We start from the raw sequence: 26,321 nt of genomic DNA, 5'->3' as shown, positions 1-26,321 counted from the left end.
TGAGAGAGCAGTGTCCTTGGCCAATGAGAAGTGAGGAGGGCGGGACCGGCTCGTTCTGCTCTGACATGGCGGCGGCTCCCTGTACCGGGTGAGTGGAACCGACTGGGTCCGATATGACGTCATCCCAAAGCGCAGCGCGTCACCGGCTGCCCCCAGTATGACGGGAACCGGCGGGGGTTCGAGAGCCGCCCCCTGAGGGGTTAATATCCCCCCCCACCGCCCCCTGAGGGGTTAATATCCCCCCCCACCGCCCCCTGAGGGGTTAATATCCCCCCCACCGCCCCCTGAGGGGTTAATATCCCCCCCCACCGCCCCCTGAGGGGTTAATATCCCCCCCCCCACCGCCCCCTGAGGGGTTAATATCCCCCCCCCACCGCCCCCTGAGGGGTTAATATCCCCCCCCACCGCCCCCTGAGGGGTTAATATCCCCCCCACCGCCCCCTGAGGGGTTAATATCCCCCCCACCGCCCCCTGTGGGGTTAATATCCCCCCCCACCGCCCCCTGAGGGGTTAATATCCCCCCCCACCGCCCCCTGAGGGGTTAATATCCCCCCCCACCGCCCCCTGAGGGGTTAATATCCCCCCCCACCGCCCCCTGAGGGGTTAATATCCCCCCCCACCGCCCCCTGAGGGGTTAATATCCCCCCCCACCGCCCCCTGAGGGGTTAATATCCCCCCCACCGCCCCCTGAGGGGTTAATATCCCCCCCCACCGCCCCCTGAGGGGTTAATATCCCCCCCACCGCCCCCTGAGGGGTTAATATCCCCCCCACCGCCCCTGAGGGGTTAATATCCCCCCCCCACCGCCCCCTGAGGGGTTAATATCCCCCCCACCGCCCCCTGAGGGGTTAATATCCCCCCCCACCGCCCCCTGAGGGGTTAATATCCCCCCCCACCGCCCCCTGAGGGGTTAATATCCCCCCCCACCGCCCCCTGAGGGGTTAATATCCCCCCCCACCGCCCCCTGAGGGGTTAATATCCCCCCCCCACCGCCCCCTGAGGGGTTAATATCCCCCCCCCACCGCCCCCTGAGGGGTTAATATCCCCCCCCACCGCCCCCTGAGGGGTTAATATCCCCCCCCACCGCCCCCTGAGGGGTTAATATCCCCCCCCCACCGCCCCCTGAGGGGTTAATATCCCCCCCCCACCGCCCCCTGAGGGGTTAATATCCCCCCCCCACCGCCCCCTGAGGGGTTAATATCCCCCCCACCGCCCCCTGAGGGGTTAATATCCCCCCCACCGCCCCCTGAGGGGTTAATATCCCCCCCCCACCGCCCCCTGAGGGGTTAATATCCCCCCCACCGCCCCCTGAGGGGTTAATATACCGCCCCCTGAGGGGTTAATATTCCCCCCCCACCGCCCCCTGAGGGGTTAATATTCCCCCCCCACCGCCCCCTGAGGGGTTAATATCCCCCCCCACCGCCCCCTGAGGGGTTAATATCCCCCCCCACCGCCCCCTGAGGGGTTAATATCCCCCCCCACCGCCCCCTGAGGGGTTAATATCCCCCCCCACCGCCCCCTGAGGGGTTAATATCCCCCCCCACCGCCCCCTGAGGGGTTAATATACCGCCCCCTGAGGGGTTAATATTCCCCCCCCACCGCCCCCTGAGGGGTTAATATCCCCCCCCACCGCCCCCTGAGGGGTTAATATACCGCCCCCTGAGGGGTTAATATTCCCCCCCCACCGCCCCCTGAGGGGTTAATATCCCCCCCACCGCCCCCTGAGGGGTTAATATCCCCCCCACTGCCCCCTGAGGGGTTAATATCCCCCCCACTGCCCCCTGAGGGGTTAATATCCCCCCCACCGCCCCCTGAGGGGTTAATATCCCCCCCCACCGCCCCCTGAGGGGTTAATATCCCCCCCCACCGCCCCCTGAGGGGTTAATATCCCCCCCACCGCCCCCTTAGGGGTTAATATCCCCCCCCACCGCCCCCTGAGGGGTTAATATCCCCCCCCACCGCCCCCTGAGGGGTTAATATCCCCCCCCACCGCCCCCTGAGGGGTTAATATCCCCCCCCACCGCCCCCTGAGGGGTTAATATCCCCCCCACCGCCCCCTGAGGGGTTAATATCCCCCCCCACCGCCCCCTGAGGGGTTAATATCCCCCCCCACCGCCCCCTGAGGGGTTAATATCCCCCCCCACCGCCCCCTGAGGGGTTAATATCCCCCCCACCGCCCCCTGAGGGGTTAATATCCCCCCCCACCGCCCCCTGAGGGGTTAATATCCCCCCCCACCGCCCCCTGAGGGGTTAATATCCCCCCCACCGCCCCCTGAGGGGTTAATATCCCCCCCACCGCCCCCTGAGGGGTTAATATCCCCCCCCACCGCCCCCTGAGGGGTTAATATCCCCCCCCACCGCCCCCTGTGGGGTTACCCCACCGCCCCCTGTGGGGTTACCCCACCGCCCCCTGTGGGGTTACCCCACCGCCCCCTGTGGGGTTACCCCACCGCCCCCGTGAGGGGTTACCCCACCGCCCCCGTGAGGGGTTACCCCACCGCCCCCGTGAGGGGTTACCCCACCGCCCCCGTGAGGGGTTACCCCGCCGCCCCCGTGAGGGGTTACCCCGCCGCCCCCGTGAGGGGTTACCCCGCCGCCCCCGTGAGGGGTTACCCCGCCGCCCCCGTGAGGGGTTACCCCGCCGCCCCCGTGAGGGGTTACCCCGCCGCCCCCGTGAGGGGTTACCCCGCCGCCCCCGTGAGGGGTTACCCCGCCGCCCCCGTGAGGGGTTACCCCGCCGCCCCCGTGAGGGGTTACCCCGCCGCCCCCGTGAGGGGTTACCCCGCCGCCCCCGTGAGGGGTTACCCCGCCGCCCCCGTGAGGGGTTACCCCGCCGCCCCCGTGAGGGGTTACCCCGCCGCCCCCGTGAGGGGTTACCCCGCCGCCCCCGTGAGGGGTTACCCCGCCGCCCCCGTGAGGGGTTACCCCGCCGCCCCCGTGAGGGGTTACCCCGCCGCCCCCGTGAGGGGTTACCCCGCCGCCCCCGTGAGGGGTTACCCCGCCGCCCCCGTGAGGGGTTACCCCGCCGCCCCCGTGAGGGGTTACCCCGCCGCCCCCGTGAGGGGTTACCCCGCCGCCCCCGTGAGGGGTTACCCCGCCGCCCCCGTGAGGGGTTACCCCGCCGCCCCCGTGAGGGGTTACCCCGCCGCCCCCGTGAGGGGTTACCCCGCCGCCCCCGTGAGGGGTTACCCCGCCGCCCCCGTGAGGGGTTACCCCGCCGCCCCCGTGAGGGGTTACCCCGCCGCCCCCGTGAGGGGTTACCCCGCCGCCCCCGTGAGGGGTTACCCCGCCGCCCCCGTGAGGGGTTACCCCGCCGCCCCCGTGAGGGGTTACCCCGCCGCCCCCGTGAGGGGTTACCCCGCCGCCCCCGTGAGGGGTTACCCCGCCGCCCCCGTGAGGGGTTACCCCGCCGCCCCCGTGAGGGGTTACCCCGCCGCCCCCGTGAGGGGTTACCCCGCCGCCCCCGTGAGGGGTTACCCCGCCGCCCCCGTGAGGGGTTACCCCGCCGCCCCCGTGAGGGGTTACCCCGCCGCCCCCGTGAGGGGTTACCCCGCCGCCCCCGTGAGGGGTTACCCCGCCGCCCCCGTGAGGGGTTACCCCGCCGCCCCCGTGAGGGGTTACCCCGCCGCCCCCGTGAGGGGTTACCCCGCCGCCCCCGTGAGGGGTTACCCCGCCGCCCCCGTGAGGGGTTACCCCGCCGCCCCCGTGAGGGGTTACCCCGCCGCCCCCGTGAGGGGTTACCCCGCCGCCCCCGTGAGGGGTTACCCCGCCGCCCCCGTGAGGGGTTACCCCGCCGCCCCCGTGAGGGGTTACCCCGCCGCCCCCGTGAGGGGTTACCCCGCCGCCCCCGTGAGGGGTTACCCCGCCGCCCCCGTGAGGGGTTACCCCGCCGCCCCCGTGAGGGGTTACCCCGCCGCCCCCGTGAGGGGTTACCCCGCCGCCCCCGTGAGGGGTTACCCCGCCGCCCCCGTGAGGGGTTACCCCGCCGCCCCCGTGAGGGGTTACCCCGCCGCCCCCGTGAGGGGTTACCCCGCCGCCCCCGTGAGGGGTTAATATCTCCGCCGCCCCCGTGAGGGGTTAATATCTCCGCCGCCCCCGTGAGGGGTTAATATCTCCGCCGCCCCCGTGAGGGGTTAATATCTCCGCCGCCCCCGTGAGGGGTTAATATCTCCGCCGCCCCCGTGAGGGGTTAATATCTCCGCCGCCCCCGTGAGGGGTTAATATCTCCGCCGCCCCCGTGAGGGGTTAATATCTCCGCCGCCCCCGTGAGGGGTTAATATCTCCGCCGCCCCCGTGAGGGGTTAATATCCCCGCCGCCCCCGTGAGGGGTTAATATCCCCGCCGCCCCCGTGAGGGGTTAATATCCCCGCCGCCCCCGTGAGGGGTTAATATCCCCGCCGCCCCCGTGAGGGGTTAATATCCCCGCCGCCCCCGTGAGGGGTTAATATCCCCGCCGCCCCCGTGAGGGGTTAATATCCCCGCCGCCCCCGTGAGGGGTTAATATCTCCGCCGCCCCCGTGAGGGGTTAATATCTCCGCCGCCCCCGTGAGGGGTTAATATCTCCGCCGCCCCCGTGAGGGGTTAATATCTCCGCCGCCCCCGTGAGGGGTTAATATCTCCGCCGCCCCCGTGAGGGGTTAATATCTCCGCCGCCCCCGTGAGGGGTTAATATCTCCGCCGCCCCCGTGAGGGGTTAATATCCCCGCCGCCCCCGTGAGGGGTTAATATCCCCGCCGCCCCCGTGAGGGGTTAATATCCCCGCCGCCCCCGTGAGGGGTTAATATCCCCGCCGCCCCCGTGAGGGGTTAATATCCCCGCCGCCCCCGTGAGGGGTTAATATCCCCGCCGCCCCCGTGAGGGGTTAATATCCCCGCCGCCCCCGTGAGGGGTTAATATCCCCGCCGCCCCCGTGAGGGGTTAATATCCCCGCCGCCCCCGTGAGGGGTTAATATCCCCGCCGCCCCCGTGAGGGGTTAATATCTCCACCGCCCCCGTGAGGGGTTAATATCTCCACCGCCCCCGTGAGGGGTTAATATCTCCACCGCCGCCCCCGTGAGGGGTTAATATCCCCCCCCGCCGCCCCCTCGAGGGGTTAATATCCCCCCCCGCCGCCCCCTCGAGGGGTTAATATCCCCCCCGCCGCCCCCTCGAGGGGTTAATATCCCCCCCCGCCGCCCCCTCGAGGGGTTAATATCCCCCCCGCCGCCCCCTCGAGGGGTTAATATCCCCCCCCACCGCCCCCTCGAGGGGTTAATATCCCCCCCCACCGCCCCCTCGAGGGGTTAATATCCCCCCCACCGCCCCCTCGAGGGGTTAATATCCCCCCCCACCGCCCCTCGAGGGGTTAATATCCCCCCCACCGCCCCTCGAGGGGTTAATATCCCCCCCCCCACCGCCCCTCGAGGGGTTAATATCCCCCCCCACCGCCCCTCGAGGGGTTAATATCCCCCCCACCGCCCCTCGAGGGGTTAATATCCCCCCCCACCGCCCCCTCGAGGGGTTAATATCCCCCCCCACCGCCCCCTCGAGGGGTTAATATCCCCCCCCACCGCCCCCTCGAGGGGTTAATATCCCCCCCCACCGCCCCTCGAGGGGTTAATATCCCCCCCCACCGCCCCCTCGAGGGGTTAAACATCCCCCCCCACCGCCCCCTCGAGGGGTTAAACATCCCCCCCCACCGCCCCCTCGAGGGGTTAAACATCCCCCCCCACCGCCCCCTCGAGGGGTTAAACATCCCCCCCCACGCCCCCTCGAGGGGTTAAACATCCCCCCCCCCCCACCGCCCCCTCGAGGGGTTAAACATCCCCCCCCCCCACCGCCCCCTCGAGGGGTTAAACATCCACCGCCCCCTCGAGGGGTTAAACATCCCCCCCACCGCCCCCTCGAGGGGTTAAACATCCCCCCCCCCACCGCCCCCTCGAGGGGTTAAACATCCCTCCCCCACCGCCCCCTCGAGGGGTTAAACCCCCCCCCACCGCCCCCTCGAGGGGTTAATATCCCCCCCACCGCCCCTCGAGGGGTTAATATCCCCCCCCACTGTGAGAGGTTTATAAAGCCATGTGAGGGGTTAATATCACCCACGCCGCCCTGTGAGGGGTTAATGTCACACACACTACCCTGTGAGGGGTTAATTTAGCCCTGTGAGGGGTTAATAACATCAATCGGGCTCTATGTGGAGTCCATATATTAAAGGTTTTAACCCCTTCAGCGGCCTTGAGTAACATATATAGACTATAGAGGGCATAGTAATATGTAAAGTGTTTTATACAACTAATAAGCTGTTCTTTCCTTCATAGGTAGTGCACTAACTGCATTGAACGGATAGACACAAGGGCGAGAGGTGAGATATAACTAGTGCAATGCTTGTTTTAGGGCGAGAGGTGAGATATGTGAAGAAAATAGACTTGATTTCGGGATTTTCTTCTGTCAGTCGTTTAAGTTTTATTAATTTGGTAGATTAAACTACCAAACGCAGACCACCCTCTTGGCTCATTATCTACAAAGGGAACAGTCAATTGAGCGCTCTCTGGGCGGCCGCCGTTCGCATAGTCGAACGCTACGTGGAAGAGCAAACAGCGGCCATCTTGTTTGCATGAAAGGGAGCAGCGGGACTTGGTCGTCGAGTGTCTGGGACTAAAATATGACACTCGACTTCCCGAACACCGCTGAAAACATTCAAACGTCTGCTTCCTTTTGTTGCCGAACAGCTAGGAGAGCGCTGTTCGGTAGTTCGGTTCCCACGAACAAGGGGAACAATCGCTCTTATGAGCCAGGAGGCTCCGTTCGTGGTTTTATTAGTTTTTATGCACTTTTCAAAATTGACCTACCGCACACACTGAATTCATGGAACTGTTTTGGGCAGGAGCCTTGTGTGTGTGGTCGGTTAACTAAGACTTCCATACTTTTTGAGAACCCTTGAACCGATCTGGGTGAAATTTTAATATGTTGGTCTCCCAGATCGGGGCTATGGGGGGATATGTAATTTGTGGGGATACCTTGAGTGTAATGGGGTGTTCTAAGTTTTGGGGAAATTGTGTGTCCTTTGCCTGGAGATAATTGGGTTATCCTTAAACTTATCTAATTATCTCCCAGGCAGAGGAAGGGAGGGTTTTACTGTAAATCTGTGTTATGATTGGTTGTCACTTTTGTTTTCTGTGGGAGGTCCTCTTGCAGGAGGATTTCCATAAAAGCCAGTGTAACATCAATAAAACATTATTCCTGTTGTACCCTTCATGAAGTCTAGGCTCATGCTTGGGTAACCTTTTATTTGCTGGGGAGATTCATCTTGGAAGCTGCATTCATTTTTACTATTCCTTTACACCCTAACTGCAGCTATAATCACTTGTGCTCAGCAATTGGAAAGGGAATAGGCGAACTCAGTACCATAACCACTGAAGTTCGTAACAAGATATAACTAGCGCAGTGCGTGTTTTACAGCGAGAGGTGAGATGTAACTAGCGCAGTGCATGTTTTACAGCGAGAGGTGAGATGTAACTAGCGCAGTGCGTGTTTTACAGCAAGAGGTGAGAAATAACTAGGGCAGTGCGTGTTTTACAGCGAGAGGTGAGATATAACTAGCGCAGTGCGTGTTTTACAGCGAGAGGTGAGATATAACTAGCGCAGTGCGTGTTTTACAGCGAGAGGTGAGATGTAACTAGCGCAGTGCGTGTTTTACAGCGAGAGGTGAGATATAACTAGGGCAGTGCGTGTTTTACAGCGAGAGGTGAGATGTAACTAGCGCAGTGCGTGTTTTACAGCGAGAGGTGAGATATAACTAGCGCAGTGCGTGTTTTACAGCGAGAGGTGAGATGTAACTAGCGCAGTGCGTGTTTTACAGCGAGAGGTGAGATATAACTAGGGCAGTGCGTGTTTTACAGCGAGAGGTGAGATGTAACTAGCGCAGTGCGTGTTTTACAGCGAGAGGTGAGATATAACTAGGGCAGTGCGTGTTTTACAGCGAGAGGTGAGATATAACTAGCGCAGTGCGTGTTTTACAGCGAGAGGTGAGATATAACTAGCGCAGTGCGTGTTTTACAGCGAGAGGTGAGATATAACTAGCGCAGTGCGTGTTTTACAGCGAGAGGTGAGAACTAGCGCAGTGCGTGTTTTACAGCGAGAGGTAAGATATAACTAGGGCAGTGCGTGTTTTACAGCGAGAGGTGAGATGTAAGTAGCGCAGTGCGTGTTTTACAGCGAGAGGTGAGATATAACTAGCGCAGTGCGTGTTTTACAGCGAGAGGTGAGATGTAAGTAGCGCAGTGCGTGTTTTACAGCGAGAGGTGAGATATAACTAGCGCAGTGCGTGTTTTACAGCGAGAGGTGAGATATGACTATTTCAGAACGATTTCATATATAATACAAAACATATATAAAATGGCAAAATCCATATATATCAAATGCAAGTGTAAGCATATTTCACATACACAATGGATAGCCATATTAACTCGCATACCAACAATAAAACAGACACAAGGATATTCACTGCGACTGCGGAATCTATTTCCACGTTATCTTCTATTGTATTGAGGTGAGATATAACTAGCGTGTTGTGTCGTAGGGCGTTTAATCGTGGTAATCTCAACCCCCAGCTGCTGTTCGTTGGCAGTGTTTGCAGTTGTAGTCTGCTCTCTCGGCTTCTAGCTTATTCTCAGTTTCTTTACTAACTCCTCCCTGTTCTATGGCTCTCCTCTCTTCCCCATCTGTTGTGTTTTTTTGTTCCACCAAATGGTATGAACATGGTTTCTGTGTAATGCGCAGCTTGATACAGAGCGAAGGCCAGTGCATATGAGGGGGAGAGCAGAATGCACAGAGAGAAACAGGCAGCAGTCTCTAACGCAGAGGATCTGGTGCTTGTTTGTAATTGCTCATCTCTCTTTTGTCAAGGGACCAATGAAGCGCTCTCAGACTCCTCCTGGAACTATGGTAAATGGCGCCCTGCGTTCTCTCTCCCGGGAGCTGGGGAAGGGGAGCGCACTTATGCTTTCTGCACCTGTCCTGGAGCTGCCTAGCCCTGGGGCACGGTCCCCCATGCACCATGAAGGGACCAGATTGGCCAGCCAAAGTGACATCCAAACAGAAGGCAAGTCTGGAGGCACGGTCAAGGTGTACCTACCTAACCAGCAAAGAACGGTGGTAAGCTTTTTTTGGTTTTACTTACTCTTTCCGTGTCATGGCTTAGACCTGCTGGATCTCACTGCCTTTCCTGCCTGCCTGCCTTACAGCGTGCTCTGTTGTTTAGCCCATGTGTTGCTGATATTTGTTTCAGGTTAACGTGAAGCCTGGAATGACTGTCTATGATTCACTCGATAAGGCTTTGAAAGTGCGAGGCCTGAGTCAGGAGTGCTGCGCCGTTTATCGTCTCATACAGGGGTAAGAAAGGATAGGGAAAAAAACCAAAAAACACTGTGAGTGATCTTGGGTTGGTTAACAGGCCTCATTTAATTGTATTCTTGTTACAGCCGTAAAACAATCACAGATTGGGAGACCGATATTACCCCGCTCGTGGGAGAGGAGCTGATGGTGGAAGTGTTGGCTAATGTCCCTCTTTCGATGCACAATTTTGTGAGTGATTATCAGTAAAATATGATTTCTATTTATCAACCTCTGGTACATATACTGTCCTATTTAAATATATGCATTTAATTTTTTAAAATTTATTTCAGCTTGTTCCATTTTTAAGATTTTTTTTTTTTTGACATTCTTTATTTTAAAGTGAAATGGTTACAATACAGGTCAAGTAGTAGCAAGTAACACGGTGTAACAAGTTACTCAGGTCCGTAGGCTTTAGTTCCGATAGTGGTTTTAGGATTTCGGCTCGAGGTTTCCCTCCGTCTTGGACAGGCCCCAGTGCTCCGTTTCTCAGACCTACAGGGAGTGCAGAATTATTAGGCAAGTTGTATTTTTGAGGATTCATTTTATTATTGAACAACAACCATGTTCTCAATGAACCCAAAAAACTCATTAATATCAAAGCTGAATATTTTTGGAAGTAGTTTTTAGTTTGTTTTTAGTTATAGCTATTTTAGGGGGATATCTGTGTGTGCAGGTGACTATTACTGTGCATAATTATTAGGCAACTTAACAAAAAACAAATATATACCCATTTCAATTATTTATTTTTACCAGTGAAACCAATATAACATCTCAACATTCACAAATATACATTTCTAACATTCAAAAACATAACAAAAACAAACCAGTGACCAATATAGCCACCTTTCTTTGCAAGGACACTCAAAAGCCTGCCATCCATGGATTCTGTCAGTGTTTTGATCTGTTCACCATCAACATTGCGTGCAGCAGCATCCACAGCCTCCCAGACACTGTTCAGAGAGGTGTACTGTTTTCCCTCCTTGTAAATCTCACATTTGATGATGGACCACAGGTTCTCAATGCGGTTCAGATCAGGTGAACAAGGAGGCCATGTCATTAGATTTTCTTCTTTTATACCCTTTCTTGCCAGCCACGCTGTGGAGTACTTGGACGCGTGTGATGGAGCATTGTCCTGCATGAAAATCATGTTTTTCTTGAAGGATGCAGACTTCTTCCTGTACCACTGCTTGAAGAAGGTGTCTTCCAGAAACTGGGAGTTGAGCTTGACTCCATCCTCAACCCGAAAAGGCCCCACAAGCTCATCTTTGATGATACCAGCCCAAACCAGTACTCCACCTCCACCTTGCTGGCGTCTGAGTCGGACTGGAGCTCTCTGCCCTTTACCAATCCAGCCACGGGCCCATCCATCTGGCCCATCAAGACTCACTCTCATTTCATCAGTCCATAAAACCTTAGAAAAATCAGTCTTGACGTTTCAGCTTGTGTGTCTTGTTCAGTGGTGGTCGTCTTTCAGCCTTTCTTACCTTGGCCATGTCTCTGGGTATTGCACACCTTGTGCTTTCGGGCACTCCAGTGATGTTGCAGCTCTGAAATATGGGCAAACTGGTGGCAAGTGGCATCTTGGCAGCTGCACGCTTGACTTTTCTCAGTTCATGGGCAGTTATTTTGCGCCTTGGTTTCTCCACACGCTTCTTGCGACCCTGTTGACTATTTTGAATGAAACGCTTGATTGTTCGATGATCACGCTTCAGAAGCTTTGCAATTTTAAGAGTGCTGCATCCCTCTGCAATATATTTTTGACTTTTCTGAGCCTGTCAAGTCCTTCTTTTGACCCATTTTGCCAAAGGAAAGGAAGTTGCCTAATAATTATGCACACCTGATATAGGGTGTTGATGTCATTAGACCACACCCCTTCTCATTACAGAGATGCACATCACCTAATATGCTTAATTGGTAGTAGGCTTTCGAGCCTATACAGCTTGGAGTAAGACAACATGCATAAAGAGGATGATGTGGTCAAAATACTCATTTGCCTAATAATTCTGCATGCAGTGTAGAGCGCGTAATGGACCTGTGTGTTGGGCCTGCCTTTATGGGGGAATACGAAACAGTGTAAGACTTTTTTTTTTTTTTATACGTTATTGAGAATAAAATGTAAAAGTCTTAAAAAAATGGAAGAAGAAAAAAAATCAATCTATGTAATTCCTCTGCTATTTCTGACTGTCCGATGTTATTGGTATTTATATAGAGCCAAATATAGTTATAAAGAGAGCGCAAGTTGAAAATAAACGGCCGACGTAACAAGTCAATAGCCAATCAAGATAATATAATAAATGTCGTACCTCAGGTACTCAAACAATAATAGCTGCTAAAACAGAGAGAATTTTCCCAATTCTAAAAAACAAATATCATATAAGTTTCAGCGCTTATTCAGCAGTGTTTTAATGAGTTCTTCCTATGGAAATTATTATTATTTTATAACGTTTCCTCGTTCTGTCCATCCTGCAGGTGAGAAAGACCCATTTTAACTTGGCATTCTGTGACTTCTGCCTAAAGTTCCTGTTCCACGGTTTCCGTTGCCAGACGTGTGGTTATAAATTCCACCAGCATTGCAGCAGCAAGGTGCCCACGGCTTGCGTGGATATGACCAAACTCCCCAAACACATGTAAGTCGAATGATCCTGCTTCATATTGTCCTATATTTTAACCTGTGCTTTTTCCCTCATATTTTGTGATGGTGGCGTCACATGCAGATCGAAAGATATACGAACCCAAAACGCGGGTAGATATGCTCAGACGTATCTTCTGCTTGTGGGAGGTTGTACAGCAGCTGCTTCTGCTGCCATATTGTGTCATATGGCATGTAGACCATCAGTAAAAAATAGAAACATTTCATTAAAGGGGGTTTATACAGTGGTTTGAATTTACTTACAAAAGCTGTAAGCTGGTTTGTTGTGCGTTTGCTATGAAGCTCTGTGATTTATTTTTGATTTTTTTTTTTTGTATCGTTGTGTCTCCGCTGTCTTCACTCTCCCTTACACTGTGTGTGTTTCATTCATTCTGCCGTCTGACAGATATTGGCTATGAGGTAAATCCCAGAGTCAGTGTTTCATGAAATGTAGGAGGTTAAAACCAGTGTGACAGTAAGGAATGCTTAACTAGCCGTCCCTGTCAACACACACACAACTAGCCGTCCCTGTCAACACACACACACACACACAACTAGCCGTCCCTGTCAACACACACACACACACAACTAGCCGTCCCTGTCAACACACACACACACACACAACTAGCCGTCCCTGTCAACACACACACACACACACACACACAACTAGCCGTCCCTGTCAACACACACACACACACACACACACACACACATACAACTAGCCGTCCCTGTCAACACACACACACATACAACTAGCCGTCCCTGTCAACACACACACACACACACACACACACATACAACTAGCCGTCCCTGTCAACACACACACAAGTGGAGATTCACAGGGTAATTCATAACGAATACTATATTTTTGACATTATGTTACCTTTAATTTGTCAAGTGTTTCTGTTCCTTACATTGATCCGCCTTGGTGGTTGCGTCTATTATTGGACTTTTTCAGTTTCCTTATCTTGAGGGTGTTTGGGGTCACTGACCAGGAGGAAGCTTGATGACACTCTATGTATTTTGTGAGGGACTTCGAGGCTGTTATGATACATGTTTATCGTATTGTTGAGAATACTCACTGACTGTATTTTCTTCTGATTTTTGAAGGGTATCTGATTACCACGACTTCCCAGGATTTTATGACAATACCCCCAGTTTGTCCTACGAGCCCCTAACACCACAGCCACCCAGGTAATGAAGGACACTTTACTATATTATAAGCTTTTCCTTTTCATTTGTGTCCCTGGTTCCCACCCCATTCCATCTCTCCCTTTCACAGCCCTCGGACACAGCACCCAGGATCTGGTTCCTTTTCATTTCCCGGTGAGGGACCACCCCTGCAGAGACACCGTTCCACCTCTACCCCAAACGTTCATATTGACAGCACCACAGGCCCCGTGGATAACTCCATTATTGAGGTATCAGAAAAGTGTCACTTCCTGCTAATCCTGGTAGAATTGCGATCAGTTATAGAACGAGAGACCAGACTTGTCCATTCTGTCAGTGTCACTAGGCTATACGTCGCTGAGGGAGCTGTACAATACGACAGCAGTAACGTCTAGCCATGGTCCCCCACAGGTCTGTTAACAGTTACCTACTGTGTGTAGCAGGAAACCAACAATCCAGAGCAATTATAATCCACCTACAGAAATACCTAGACATCCCAAGGGCCAGTTCTTAACAGCAGCACAGATTGTGGGGCAGTACCACTGCTTGCTTTGGGTTTGTCACTGTTTTGTTGAAATGTGTACAAGATATACACTACCCTAAAAGCTGTTCATCAAGTCAACTCTTATTATAGAGCCGTATGTAGGTACTCCCGCCTCTTATTGTGGACGGGAGGTAGGTGCCCCCGCCTCTTATTGTGGACGGGAGGTAGGTGCCCCCGCCTCTTATTGTGGACGGGAGGTAGGTGCCCCCGCCTCTTATTGTGGACGGGAGGTAGGTGCCCCCGCCTCTTATTGTGGACTGGAGGTAGGTGCCCCCCCCGCCTCTTATTGTGGACGGGAGGTAGGTGCCCCCCGCCTCTTATTGTGGACGGGAGGTAGGTGCCCCCCGCCTCTTATTGTGGACGGGAGGTAGGTGCCCCCCCGCCTCTTATTGTGGACGGGAGGTAGGTGCCCCCCCGCCTCTTATTGTGGACGGGAGGTAGGTGCCCCCCGCCTCTTATTGTGGACGGGAGGTAGGTGCCCCCCGCCTCTTATTGTGGACTGGAGGTAGGTGCCCCCCCCGCCTCTTATTGTGGACTGGAGGTAGGTGCCCCCCCCCGCCTCTTATTGTGGACGGGAGGTAGGTGCCCCCCCCCGCCTCTTATTGTGGACGGGAGGTAGGTGCCCCCCCCCGCCTCTTATTGTGGACGGGAGGTAGGTGCCCCCCCCCCGCCTCTTATTGTGGACGGGAGGTAGGTGCCCCCCCCCCCGCCTCTTATTGTGGACGGGAGGTAGGTGCCCCCCCCCCGCCTCTTATTGTGGACGGGAGGTAGGTGCCCCCCCCCGCCTCTTATTGTGGACGGGAGGTAGGTGCCCCCCCCCGCCTCTTATTGTGGACGGGAGGTAGGTGCCCCCCCCCGCCTCTTATTGTGGACGGGAGGTAGGTGCCCCCCCCCGCCTCTTATTGTGGACGGGAGGTAGGTGCCCCCCCCCGCCTCTTATTGTGGACGGGAGGTAGGTGCCCCCCCCCCGCCTCTTATTGTGGACGGGAGGTAGGTGCCCCCCCCCCCGCCTCTTATTGTGGACGGGAGGTAGGTGCCCCCCCCGCCTCTTATTGTGGACGGGAGGTAGGTGCCCCCCCGCCTCTTATTGTGGACGGGAGGTAGGTGCCCCCCCGCCTCTTATTGTGGACGGGAGGTAGGTGCCCCCCCGCCTCTTATTGTGGACGGGAGGTAGGTGCCCCCCCGCCTCTTATTGTGGACGGGAGGTAGGTGCCCCCCCGCCTCTTATTGTGGACGGGAGGTAGGTGCCCCCCCGCCTCTTATTGTGGACGGGAGGTAGGTGCCCCCCCCCGCCTCTTATTGTGGACGGGAGGTAGGTGCCCCCCCCCGCCTCTTATTGTGGACGGGAGGTAGGTGCCCCCCCCCGCCTCTTATTGTGGACGGGAGGTAGGTGCCCCCCCCTGCCTCTTATTGTGGACGGGAGGTAGGTGCCCCCCCCCGCCTCTTATTGTGGACGGGAGGTAGGTGCCCCCCCCCCGCCTCTTATTGTGGACGGGAGGTAGGTGCCCCCCCGCCTCTTATTGTGGACGGGAGGTAGGTGCCCCCCCCGCCTCTTATTGTGGACGGGAGGTAGGTGCCCCCCCCGCCTCTTATTGTGGACGGGAGGTAGGTGCCCCCCCCCGCCTCTTATTGTGGACGGGAGGTAGGTGCCCCCCCCCGCCTCTTATTGTGGACGGGAGGTAGGTGCCCCCCCCCGCCTCTTATTGTGGACGGGAGGTAGGTGCCCCCCCCGCCTCTTATTGTGGACGGGAGGTAGGTGCCCCCCCGCCTCTTATTGTGGACGGGAGGTAGGTGCCCCCCCCCGCCTCTTATTGTGGACGGGAGGTAGGTGCCCCCCCCGCCTCTTATTGTGGACGGGAGGTAGGTGCCCCCCCGCCTCTAACATATTCATTTCCAGTAACTTGCTCCCCCCCACCTCCCATTCACTAGCTGTCTGTCTAGTTTTCGAATGTACAGTTTCTTTCTGTTTATTCAAACCCATCAAATCATTGATTTGTTATTTTCGCAGGAGGCGCTACGGAGCTCTGCAGTTTCCCGTGAGTATCTCTTCTTTTAATGTTATTAGCAGTGAGCGTGGCACGGCCAGTGGAATGTTATTAGCGGTGAGCATTGCATGGCCGTGGGTGGAATGGTATTGGCAGTGAGCGTGGCGCAGCCGGTGGAATGGTATTGGCAGTGAGCGTGGCGCGGCCGGTGGAATGGTATTGGCAGTGAGCGTGGCGCGGCCGGTGGAATGGTATTGTCAGTGAGCGTGGCACGGCCGGTGGAATGGTATTGGCAGTGAGCGTGGCACGGCCGGTGGAATGGTATTGGCAGTGAGCGTGGCACGGCCGGTGGAATGGTATTGGCAGTGAGCGTGGCACGGCCGGTGGAATGGTATTGGCAGTGAGCGTGGCACGGCCGGTGGAATGGTATTGGCAGTGAGCGTGGCACGGCCGGTGGAATGGTATTGGCAGTGAGCGTGGCACGGCCGGTGGAATGGTATTGGCAGTGAGCGTGGCACGGCCGGTGGAATGGTATTGGCAGTGAGCGTGGCACGGCCGGTGGAATGGTATTGGCAGTGAGCGTGGCACGGCCGGTGGAATGGTATTGGCAGTGAGCGTGGCACGGCCGGTGGAATGGTATTGGCAGTGAGCGTGGCACGGCCGGTGGAATGGTATTGGCAGTGAGCGTGGCACGGCCGGTGGAATGGTATTGGCAGTGAGCGTGGCACGGCCGGTGGAATGGTATTGGCAGTGAGCGTGGCACGGCCGGTGGAATGGTATTGGCAGTGAGCGTGGCACGGCCGGTGGAATGGTATTGGCAGTGAGCGTGGCACGGCCGGTGGAATGGTATTGGCAGTGAGCGTGGCACGGCCGGTGGAATGGTATTGGCAGTGAGCGTGGCACGGCCGGTGGAATGGTATTGGCAGTGAGCGTGGCACGGGCGGTGGAATGGTATTGGCAGTGAGCGTGGCACGGGCGGTGGAATGGTATTGGCAGTGAGCGTGGCACGGCCGGTGGAATGGTATTGGCAGTGAGCGTGGCACGGCCGGTGGAATGGTATTGGCAGTGAGCGTGGCACGGCCGGTGGAATGGTATTGGCAGTGAGCGTGGCACGGCCGGTGGAATGGTATTGGCAGTGAGCGTGGCATGGCCGGTGGAATGGTATTGGCAGTGAGCGTGGCATGGCCGGTGGAATGGTATTGGCAGTGAGCGTGGCATGGCCGGTGGAATGGTATTGGCAGTGAGTGTGGCACGGCTGGTGGAATGGTATTGGCAGTGAGCGTGGCACGGCCGGTGGAATGGTATTGGCAGTGAGCGTGGCCTCTGCGGGAGAGGTCTATTCTCACATTTGTACCCGTGGGGTTCACTCTGCTTCATTTCTGTGTCTGTATGGATTGGAGTTTTATTTTAAATCTATTGTTTTTCAGCCAGTGATGGGGGTCCTAAAAGTACTGCATCACATGGGAGCAAGTCTCCCCAAGCCAAGTCACCGGTGGAAACCACACGAGAACGAAAAACTTCAGCTTCTGATGAAAAGAAAAAGGTGGTGAGTTTCTTTTTGTAAAGACACGCTAAAACACAGACCGTGACGTGGGGTCGGTATGACCAGGTGTACTCTGGTAAAATGCTAGAAGTAGTTACAATAGAAGGTAATGACTTTCCTGCTAACTGCCTTCACAAAAATCCCATCTGTCCCCATGGCACAGTGTGCCCCGTGTAAGGTGCGGAGATCACCTGATACAGCCCCATGTACTCACCCAATGGTCCCTGGACATGTGCATTACCCTCTGACCAGCCAGTGATAGTCCGTTCCTGTGTGTCCTATGTACAATTTATTATAAACGGGAGCTCGCCAATCAATGGCACCTCTGCCAAGCGGCACTCGCGCTTTCAGAAACTCTGTTGATCCGACGCTGGAGGCAGCCTACCTTTAGAGAGCTCCCGTGGGCCCCCTGGCACCATAACAACTTCATTTAGATGAAGTTATTATTATGGTGACTGAAGTCTTCCTTTAAAGGACCGCTATAGTGCCAGGAAAACATACTCGTTTTCCTGGCACTATATTGCCCTGAGGGTGCCCCCACCCTCAGGGACCCCCTCCTGCCCGGCTCTGGAAAGGGGAAAAGGGTTAAAACTTACCTTTTTCCCGCGCTGGGCGGGGAGCTCTCTGCCTCCGATCCTCCTCCGTTCCGCCCCGTCGGCTGAATGCGCACGCGCGGCAAGAGCTGCGCGCGCATTCAGCCGGTCGCAAAGGAAAGCATTTACAATGCTTTCCTATGGACGCTTGCGTGCTCTCACTGTGATTTTCACCGTGAGAATCACACAAGCGCCTCTAGCGGCTGTCAGTGAGACAGCCACTAGAGGATTTGGGGGAAGGCTTAACCCATTTATAAACATAGCAGTTTCTCTGAAACTGCTATGTTTATAAAAAAATGGGTTAACCCTAGCTGGACCTGGCACCCAGACCACTTCATTAAGCTGAAGTGGTCTGGGTGCCTAGAGTGGTTCTTTAAAGAACAAATGCATAAAATGCAAAGTGAGGACATAGCACCAAAAAAAAAAAAAAAAAAGGGGTATATATAATGTTATATTGACAGGCTAATTCTTTGTCTGTAGTCTTAAAGATATTTTATTTTATTAGAAACCACTTGGCTACCGAGACTCTAGCTATTACTGGGAGGTGAACTACACGGAGGTGCTTATTCTGAAACGCATTGGCACAGGATCGTTTGGCACAGTATTTCGCGGCAAGTGGCATGGAGACGTGGCCGTTAAGATCCTCAAAGTCACCAATCCTACCGCAGAACAGATCCAGGCCTTCAAGAATGAAATGCAAGTTCTCAGGTAACTAGAAAAGCTCAGTGTTCCTGTGTCACTGCTATCGTGGACCTGTCACACTAAACTGGGTTTGTTTTATTGGTAGGAAAACCCGTCACGTTAACATCCTGCTGTTCATGGGATTCATGACGCGGCCGAACTTCGCAATAATCACACAGTGGTGTGAGGGGAGCAGCCTGTATCGCCACCTGCACGTGATTGAGACGCGCTTTGACATCTTCCAACTCATTGATATCGCTCGGCAAACAGCCCAAGGCATGGAGTGAGTAATCAGAGCGGCACACTTTGTCCGTTACCATGCCCGTGGTGGTAACGCTCCGTAATGTCTCATCCAGTGTAACTCTTCTACCATTCTCCGATTCCTTTCATGAAACCACCTTCCTCAATAGCTTTCTATTTATACCCAAATCATGATTTCTCCCTCCCCCCCCCCCCCCCCCCCAAACCCCACGGGTTTGCTAGTGGCAGCGTCTAGAAGGGTTTTGGTGTTAGAGCCTTATTTAATGTTGGAGCTCGCCCCGGGAACTCAAAGACCGTGCCTTCCCAGCTATAATGATAATACGGTGACTGCCATTCCATATTATGACTTGTAATTCTGTCTTTAATGTTCTAATAACCCACATATTTAATATGCATTGTGTGATCATAAATTAATAAATCATCCTTTTATCTTTTAGTTACCTCCATGCTAAGAATATCATTCACCGCGACCTGAAATCAAACAGTATCCTTATACTCTTTGTCCCTTGATTCTCTTCTGTCTCCTAAAGGGGGCAGCAGAGTCCTGTGTGTGCTGTTACTGCCAAGGACCATTTGGATAGATATGACATCCATCGCGGGCCATACAAAATTATCAGCTGAAAAATTAGCCTGTCTGTCTCTTTTACCCCTTCCACAGCCCCTCTGTTTCTTTTTGTACCTCCCCACCCCCTTTGTGTGTCCCCCAACCCCTCCATTCATGTGTCTCATTCCCCACAGCCCCCCATTTGTCTCATTCCCCCACCAGCCCTGAGAGGGCCACACCAGATGATTGCATGGGTTGGAACTTCCCCCATTGCCCCAGTCCTCCTATGTGTCTCATTCCACCAGTCCCCATGTATCTCATTCCCACAGCCTCCCAGTTTATCTTATTCCCCCAGTACCTTCATTCATGTGTCCCCTGTGTTACTGGGAACTGAACACATTCCAAATCCAGCTGCTCTGGATTGTAACTCCCATCAAAAGCTGGCTGAGCATGATGGGGTGCTGGTGTTCCAGAGGTTTTCTATTCTGCTTAAGAATGGAATGATTTCCTGCTGCAGTGAAACTGTGAGACCTCTATCAGTAGTTATTGGGTGAGATTTTAACTTTTAGTGTATTTCCCTTTAACTTGTGCACCAGACATCTTCCTGCACGAGGGTCTCACCGTAAAGATTGGTGACTTCGGCCTGGCCACAGTTAAGACACGGTGGAGTGGCTCACAGCAGGTGGAGCAGCCAAGTGGTTCCATCCTATGGATGGTGAGTGTTTGGTGTATTTTTGGTTTGCCATGTGCAGGATGATAAATTGAGAATTACCTTTTTTTTTTTTCCCTCCCTTGTCTCTCGAAGGCCCCAGAGGTGATCCGAATGCAGGAGAACAGCCCGTACAGCTTCCAGTCCGATGTATACGCCTATGGAGTGGTTCTGTATGAGCTTATGGCCGGACTGTTACCGTATGCCAACATCAATAACAGAGACCAGGTGAGTCGTCACATTCTGGTAATCTCTCCAAAGCAAATCCTGCTTGTAATGCAACCGGTTACGTCTTGGCTAATCACTCACAGTCCGTAGGATTTATTGTTACTATGGTTTTCTGTATAGCACAGGTGACAGTCACAGCGTCCAGACAATCGAAGCCCACGGAATGCTGGCAAATTGTTTCGGATTGGCTGCTGGCATCTCCCAGCTGCAATATGTTGTTCTAATCAATAACAAACTATGGTTAGATGGAAACATTAGACTGCTAGATTATTATCTAAGTGGGTTTATGGAAGAAGAATGTCAGGAAACAGATCACATTAGTGTGACACTACCATAGCTGGCTTTAGTGAGGGAGGTGGCTTTCTATAGTAATGGCCGCCTTCTTATGGCATGGAGTATGGAGAGAGCTGTAGGGACAGAATGTTTTACAAGATGGCGCCATGCCAAAAGACGCAATAGGTGACAGACAGGGAACAGGAGAATCGGCTGTTATAAAGCTCCTTTTCTCTGTTTGCACATTATATGATGGGGTGAGCAAATTCAGGAGCTTTCACCCTAGATTACAGAAGAAAGAGAGTCCAAAATCCTGATTTCCTGGCTGGATAAAAGGGGTGGGGGTGGCACTGATTGATTAATTTGCCTTTTACCCCAGGGCAGCAGTTGTATCTACCTAAGCTCTTTTTTATTTTTGTCACAGATCATTTTCATGGTGGGACGTGGCTACCTCTCTCCTGACCTCAGCAAAGTGTCGAATAATTGCCCCAAAGCAATGAAAAGGCTTCTGATTGACTGCTTAAAATTCAAGAGAGAAGAAAGGCCACTGTTTCCCCAGGTAAGGACACGATTCACGGAGGCTGCCACATAAAAAGTCTGTCTTAAAGAAGTTCACCAATGTGACTAATGTCCCTAATGGAGTCAATGGACACAAAGTCACATAGATCACTTCACCTTAATGGAGTGGTCTTGGTGTAGTCCCTTTAATTTTCACCCTGTGATGTAAAACATTGTGGTTTTATTACATACAGCAATGTTTCCACATCTGTAATGCCTGTCCTATGGGCAGCCACTAGTGGCACTTCCTGCCAACAGCCGATCATGTGACCAAATGTGGCTTTAGATTCAGTGCTGTTCTATAAGAAGCATTTGATTGGATGCCAGTGGCACTCGCTGTGCATGCACATTTAGTCCCCATTGCTTCTCTGAGTATTAAATGGACAAACGCGTGTGATGTGACCCCTCCACAAAGACCTCACGGGAGGTGTAGCAGCACAGCTCCAAAGGGAAAAAAGGAAGTTTTTTTTTTTTTTTTTTACACACACAGGGGGACTAATCTAAATGGAGATGGGCGCTATATGGCCCTACAGGTTTGCATTTGTAGTGCTGTAGCGCTCCTATAAGTGTCCTTTGGTCTGTGTGCGATGTATAACAACATTTTCTGTGTTCTGTCTATTGCCTGTGCTCACTTTGTCTCCTTTCTCACAGATTCTCTCATCCATTGAGCTGCTTCAACGAGCGCTGCCCAAGATTGAGCGCAGTGCGTCAGAACCTTCACTACACAGAGCAGTGAATTCTGAGGACCTAAACCCTTTCTTAGTGAACACCCTGCGACTTGTGCCCCAGTGATGGAGTTCTGATATCCTGGCCACTAGCCTACTGTGCATACAGCACCCCATGCTGCAGTACCTACAGATAATGTGACTGTGACGGGATCTTTCACATGTGACAAAGCTGGTGTCATTCTTTGCCGGGGTTGGATGTGGCTTTCTTCTTCTTCAGACACTTTGCTGGCTGTGTTTTCCCTCCGTATAAAGCTTTTTTTTTTTTTTAAATTGTACAAATTCCTCCACCCGCGACAAATAATCTTCATTCCGCTGTAGATGGGTCACCTGGCCGAATCCAGTGTCATAAGTCAGTCTGCCCACCTCTACAACTTGGTTTGCATCGTTAAATGCCCTTTTGTGAGCTCATGCAGAACATTAAAGCAATCTTTGGAATACTTTACCAGTTTTGGGCTGAGATGGGCAGCTGATCCTCCCATCTGAATCTTACAGTTATTTATCAGGAGTTCTGCGATTGGTCGCTAATTAGTGCGTATACATTGTAAACCATTCAACATGTGTCATGTGTATATATATTGCACCATGTTTAAAAAGCGCAGGAGGCATCGTTACACCCTGAAAACACTTTAGAACAAGTCTGTTGTGGCTTATAAAGTGGACTTTGAATTATACATGTGCCTTCCAACTTTGGAATTCTCCATGGACAAAATAAGCTCCTTTTGGATTAAAAATATTACCTATATAGTGACTAAATCTAATGCAATATTGTAAGAATGGTGTCAGGTGGTTACTGTGATGTGAACATCATACTTTAGCAAAATCAACTTTGAGCTTATTTCTTAGAATAGGGTAATTTCCCCATTTACAAGCCATTATTCGTCTCCCGGGAGATGGAGCTATTTATTGCAAGGACTAAAATGTGTCTGATTTGTGCTTCTGGAGCATTCTTTCGAGCGGCCGGGAGAAGCGGAGTCTCCTTTCGAGCGGCCGGGAGAAGCGGAGTCTCCTTTCGAGCGGCCGGGAGAAGCGGAGTCTCCTTTCGAGCGGCCGGGAGAAGCGGAGAATTCTTTGTAATTTTAATGGGGCCTTCTTGTTGGATGCACGTTATCCTGTATTTACTTTAATGCGAGGATTTTTTTAAATTAAGCCTGGTATGCTTGAGAAATGATGTGGAAATAAATAGAACTGTATGGTGAGGGCAGATACACAGAAATTTAAATGGATTTGTGTAATATATAGTTTTAAATAAAATACATTTGGTGTAATTGTAGTCTTTAATTATTGATGTTTTTTGGCTTTTACCGGGGACTTGCCGACTTGCTTTCTGATAATACCCATTCCCTGGGTCCTTTTGCTCAATGTTGTCATCAAAAATAATTTGTAGATGACTCCTACACCATGTAAATTGGTGTAAATGCCAAAACATTTTAACCTTTAACTAGATTTTTAAACAGCTCACCAAGATTACGCCCCTCTTGTGCATTGCTTAGTGGCTAATGTTTAGAAGGAGCGAAGACATGTCTGCTTGTATGTCTTTCATAATAAGCACCTTGACTGGTATATTGAATTTTTTTTTTATATTCCATCAAAATCTGATGAATGCGTTAAAAGGAAAAATAAACATTTTTCTAACCGAACGTTTTCCGTGTTTTAGATATAGGCCCCCACTTAAAAAAAAAAACTAGACGGATTTACTTCTTTAATGCCACACCAGCCTCGCCACAGCCACCCATCTCTGAGATTACCATTGATGATGATTTCAGCCACAAAGAAGTATTGAGTATTTACTGTGCAAATGCATCAATCGCTCTGCTGCACCAATCAGCATCTCCTCAAAGAGATGGATTATACCACAAACACTACATTTAGCTGCAGTAATTCTGGTGCTTACAGTGTCCTTTAAATACACTTACAAGAACGACTGATTCAAGAAAAATGAAAGAAAATATATATATATATATATATATACACACTCTCGCAGAAGTGAAGAACGTTGATTATATCGTAACAGGGTGGGATTTATTAGGCAGGATGTGAACAGTTGGTTCTTGAATTTCACGTGTTGGAAGCAGGAAAAATGGTCAAGCGACTCGATCTGAGTGACTTTGACAAATAGTGATGGTCAGAGCGGATCCAAAACGGCAAGTCTTGTGAGGTGTTCCCGGTATGCAGTGTTTAGTACCTACCAAAAGTGGTGAAAGGAATGGTGAACTGGCGTCAAGATCATGGGCGCCCAACCTTCATTAACGTACATGGGGGCACACTGTAGCCCGTCTCGTCTGATCATACAGGAGAGCTACTGTAGCTCAAACTGCTGAAAAACCTAATGCTGCCCATGACAAAGAGGTGTCAGGTGTGGATGTTCCTTAGACACATACCACCTACCTAGAGATTGTTGCAAACCAAGTACACCCCTTCAATGGAATATTGTTACCTAATGGCAGTGACCTCTTTCAGCAGGAGAACCCTGTCACACTGCAAATGTTGTTCAGGAATGATTTCAGGAACCTGACAGAGTTCAAGTTACCTTGGCCTCCAAATTCCCCAGATCACAACCTGATTCATTGGCACCCCACCACGCACCTTGCTGGACTTAAGCAGGGCTCGACAAATCCCGTTCGCCTAGGAATTTTGCCTTGGCACCTGGGATATGTGAGCCCGTTACCTTGGAGGCCGGCTGGGAAATTGTGGAGGCGGGTGGATAGCTGCACGAATAGTAGGCGGGCGGAGAGGGAGCTGTGATATCCCTGCTCTGCTCCTCGCTTGCCGATTGAGACCGGGGCCGGAATATGACGTCAGAGCAGGGATATCACAGCTCCCTCGCCGCCCGCCTCCACGACCCCCCAGCCAGTCGCCCACTGTACACCACGGGTATCAATACAAGCAGTGTGTGTCTGTTTGTCATGGTATGTATGGTTCTGTCTGTCATTGTGTGTGTGTGTGTTAAAGTAACGAGACCCCTTCCATTTGCAAGGAAAGTGTTTTTACTCACTTTTTTTTTTTCTTTATCCAAGCGGTGCTGGTCTCCACTCGACTGGCCCTTCCTCTATGGCTGAGATCTTCAATCTTGATTATCTCAGCCAATCCAATGTTTTCTCATAGAATTGGCTGCAAAACGCTGCACCAATCTGCATATCCTCAGAGATGCATTGAATCAATGCAACTCAGTACGGAATATTCAGCACCTCCATGCAGAGCGTAGACACGCTGAATAAAGGTGCTGCACACTGTACAACACTGACACAGGAAGCACCTCTAGTGACCATCCTAGTGTCACTAGGAAGCAATGTAAACACTGCCTTTTCTCATTAAGCGGTAGAGGTCCTGGTGACTATCGTGTCCCTTTAAGAATTGTATTTTTGTCGTTTTAATATAAAGCTATGTAAGTTTAAAAAAAAAAAAATCTGTCTTCTAGATTCAAAGCAAATTTGTCAAGCCATGACTTAAAGAATCTGCTACTAATGTCTTGATGCCAGATACAATAGGACACGTTCAGAGGTCTTGTGGAGTCCATGCCTCGATGCAGCACGAGGGGAACAAACAGTGATCACAGCACCATTAAAACCGCCTGTGTAATATCGTGTAAGGGTTTTAATTTGTTATTAGTAATTTCCTTGGCATACGGATGTTTGTGAACTACATTTCTCGTGACGCACTGCCACAATTTAATAAAATCTATATTTGAGTAATGTTATGGCTAACAGTGGGTCTGTGTCTGTATTATGATTGTTGTAGCCATATGTGGCCTAATTAGCTTAAAACAAACCCAGAGATTTAATTAAAGCCTTACGAGGACTTTTCTTGAGAAGTTCTGGAGATCTTGACTCTCAGAGATTGGAGACGTTCATGATATGAAGTATAATCCATTGTGTTTGCACTTTATTGATAAATGCCTTTATAAAGTGAGTGCAGTTTTAATGTTTTACTAAATTGTTATACGAACAATATCACACTGTGTGTACCTTCTTTGTTTTTAGTCTATACAGAGGCTGACAAGTGGAGAAGCTTGTATTCTTCTACGGCACTTCATCCAGTGATTTAAGGAAGTGCGTGTCTCTGGGTTTTGATTGCTTTGGTTAAAGACATTTATTGTGAATTCCATACCTTCGTTATTCACAACAGCAGGCACCTACCTTCTGCCTTATACAATACAGCCTCCAGTTAAGTATTAATAATTTCTTGTCCTTTGTACCGTTCTCTTACTGACCAGGTTACTAGAGAGCAGTGTTTTCCTTGTTAATGTGGTCCTTTTTGGGACATAGATGGACTGGTGGGATCTTACCATTGATTTGTAAAGGGGTACAATTATAAGAAGCTGAATGTCCCTTGACTAAAATGAAGGCCATTTGTCCTGTCATAGTTAAACCTTGGAGTAGGTCTCAATAAATGGAGCTTTGACCAGGAGACGTCTTGGTTCCTTGTTTTTCACCAGATTACAGACTGATAGATATGAGACCATTTTAGTAAACCTGATTGACTCACAATCCTTTCAATAAAATCCACG

General features: G+C 52.3%; 1 protein-coding gene across 2 annotated transcripts; it reads left to right on the top strand.

Annotated features, from left to right (window-relative positions):
- On the top strand, positions 1-23,082 carry ARAF (A-Raf proto-oncogene, serine/threonine kinase). Of its 2 annotated transcripts, none has more exons than XM_063433080.1 (17): positions 1-88; positions 6,296-6,339; positions 8,883-9,131; positions 9,265-9,368; positions 9,458-9,560; positions 11,841-11,998; positions 13,111-13,194; positions 13,283-13,421; positions 15,723-15,750; positions 17,127-17,242; positions 18,341-18,543; positions 18,623-18,799; positions 19,215-19,261; positions 19,918-20,036; positions 20,127-20,258; positions 20,956-21,090; positions 21,741-23,082. In XM_063433080.1, the coding sequence occupies exons 3-17, from the start codon at positions 8,889-8,891 to the stop codon at positions 21,879-21,881; spliced, it is 1,929 nt and encodes a 642-aa protein (XP_063289150.1). In that variant the 5' UTR covers positions 1-88; positions 6,296-6,339; positions 8,883-8,888; the 3' UTR covers positions 21,882-23,082. The 2 variants fall into 2 exon arrangements, with proteins under 2 accessions (XP_063289150.1, XP_063289149.1); XM_063433079.1 differs by having other exon boundaries at positions 2-88; positions 17,127-17,245.
- Positions 23,083-26,321: the final 3,239 nt, after the last annotated feature.

This window comes from Pelobates fuscus, chromosome 9, assembly GCF_036172605.1.
Source record: "Pelobates fuscus isolate aPelFus1 chromosome 9, aPelFus1.pri, whole genome shotgun sequence".
Taxonomy (NCBI): domain Eukaryota; kingdom Metazoa; phylum Chordata; class Amphibia; order Anura; family Pelobatidae; genus Pelobates; species Pelobates fuscus.
Note: the sequence above shows the minus strand (reverse complement) of the source record. Positions and strands in the feature narration are given on the sequence as shown.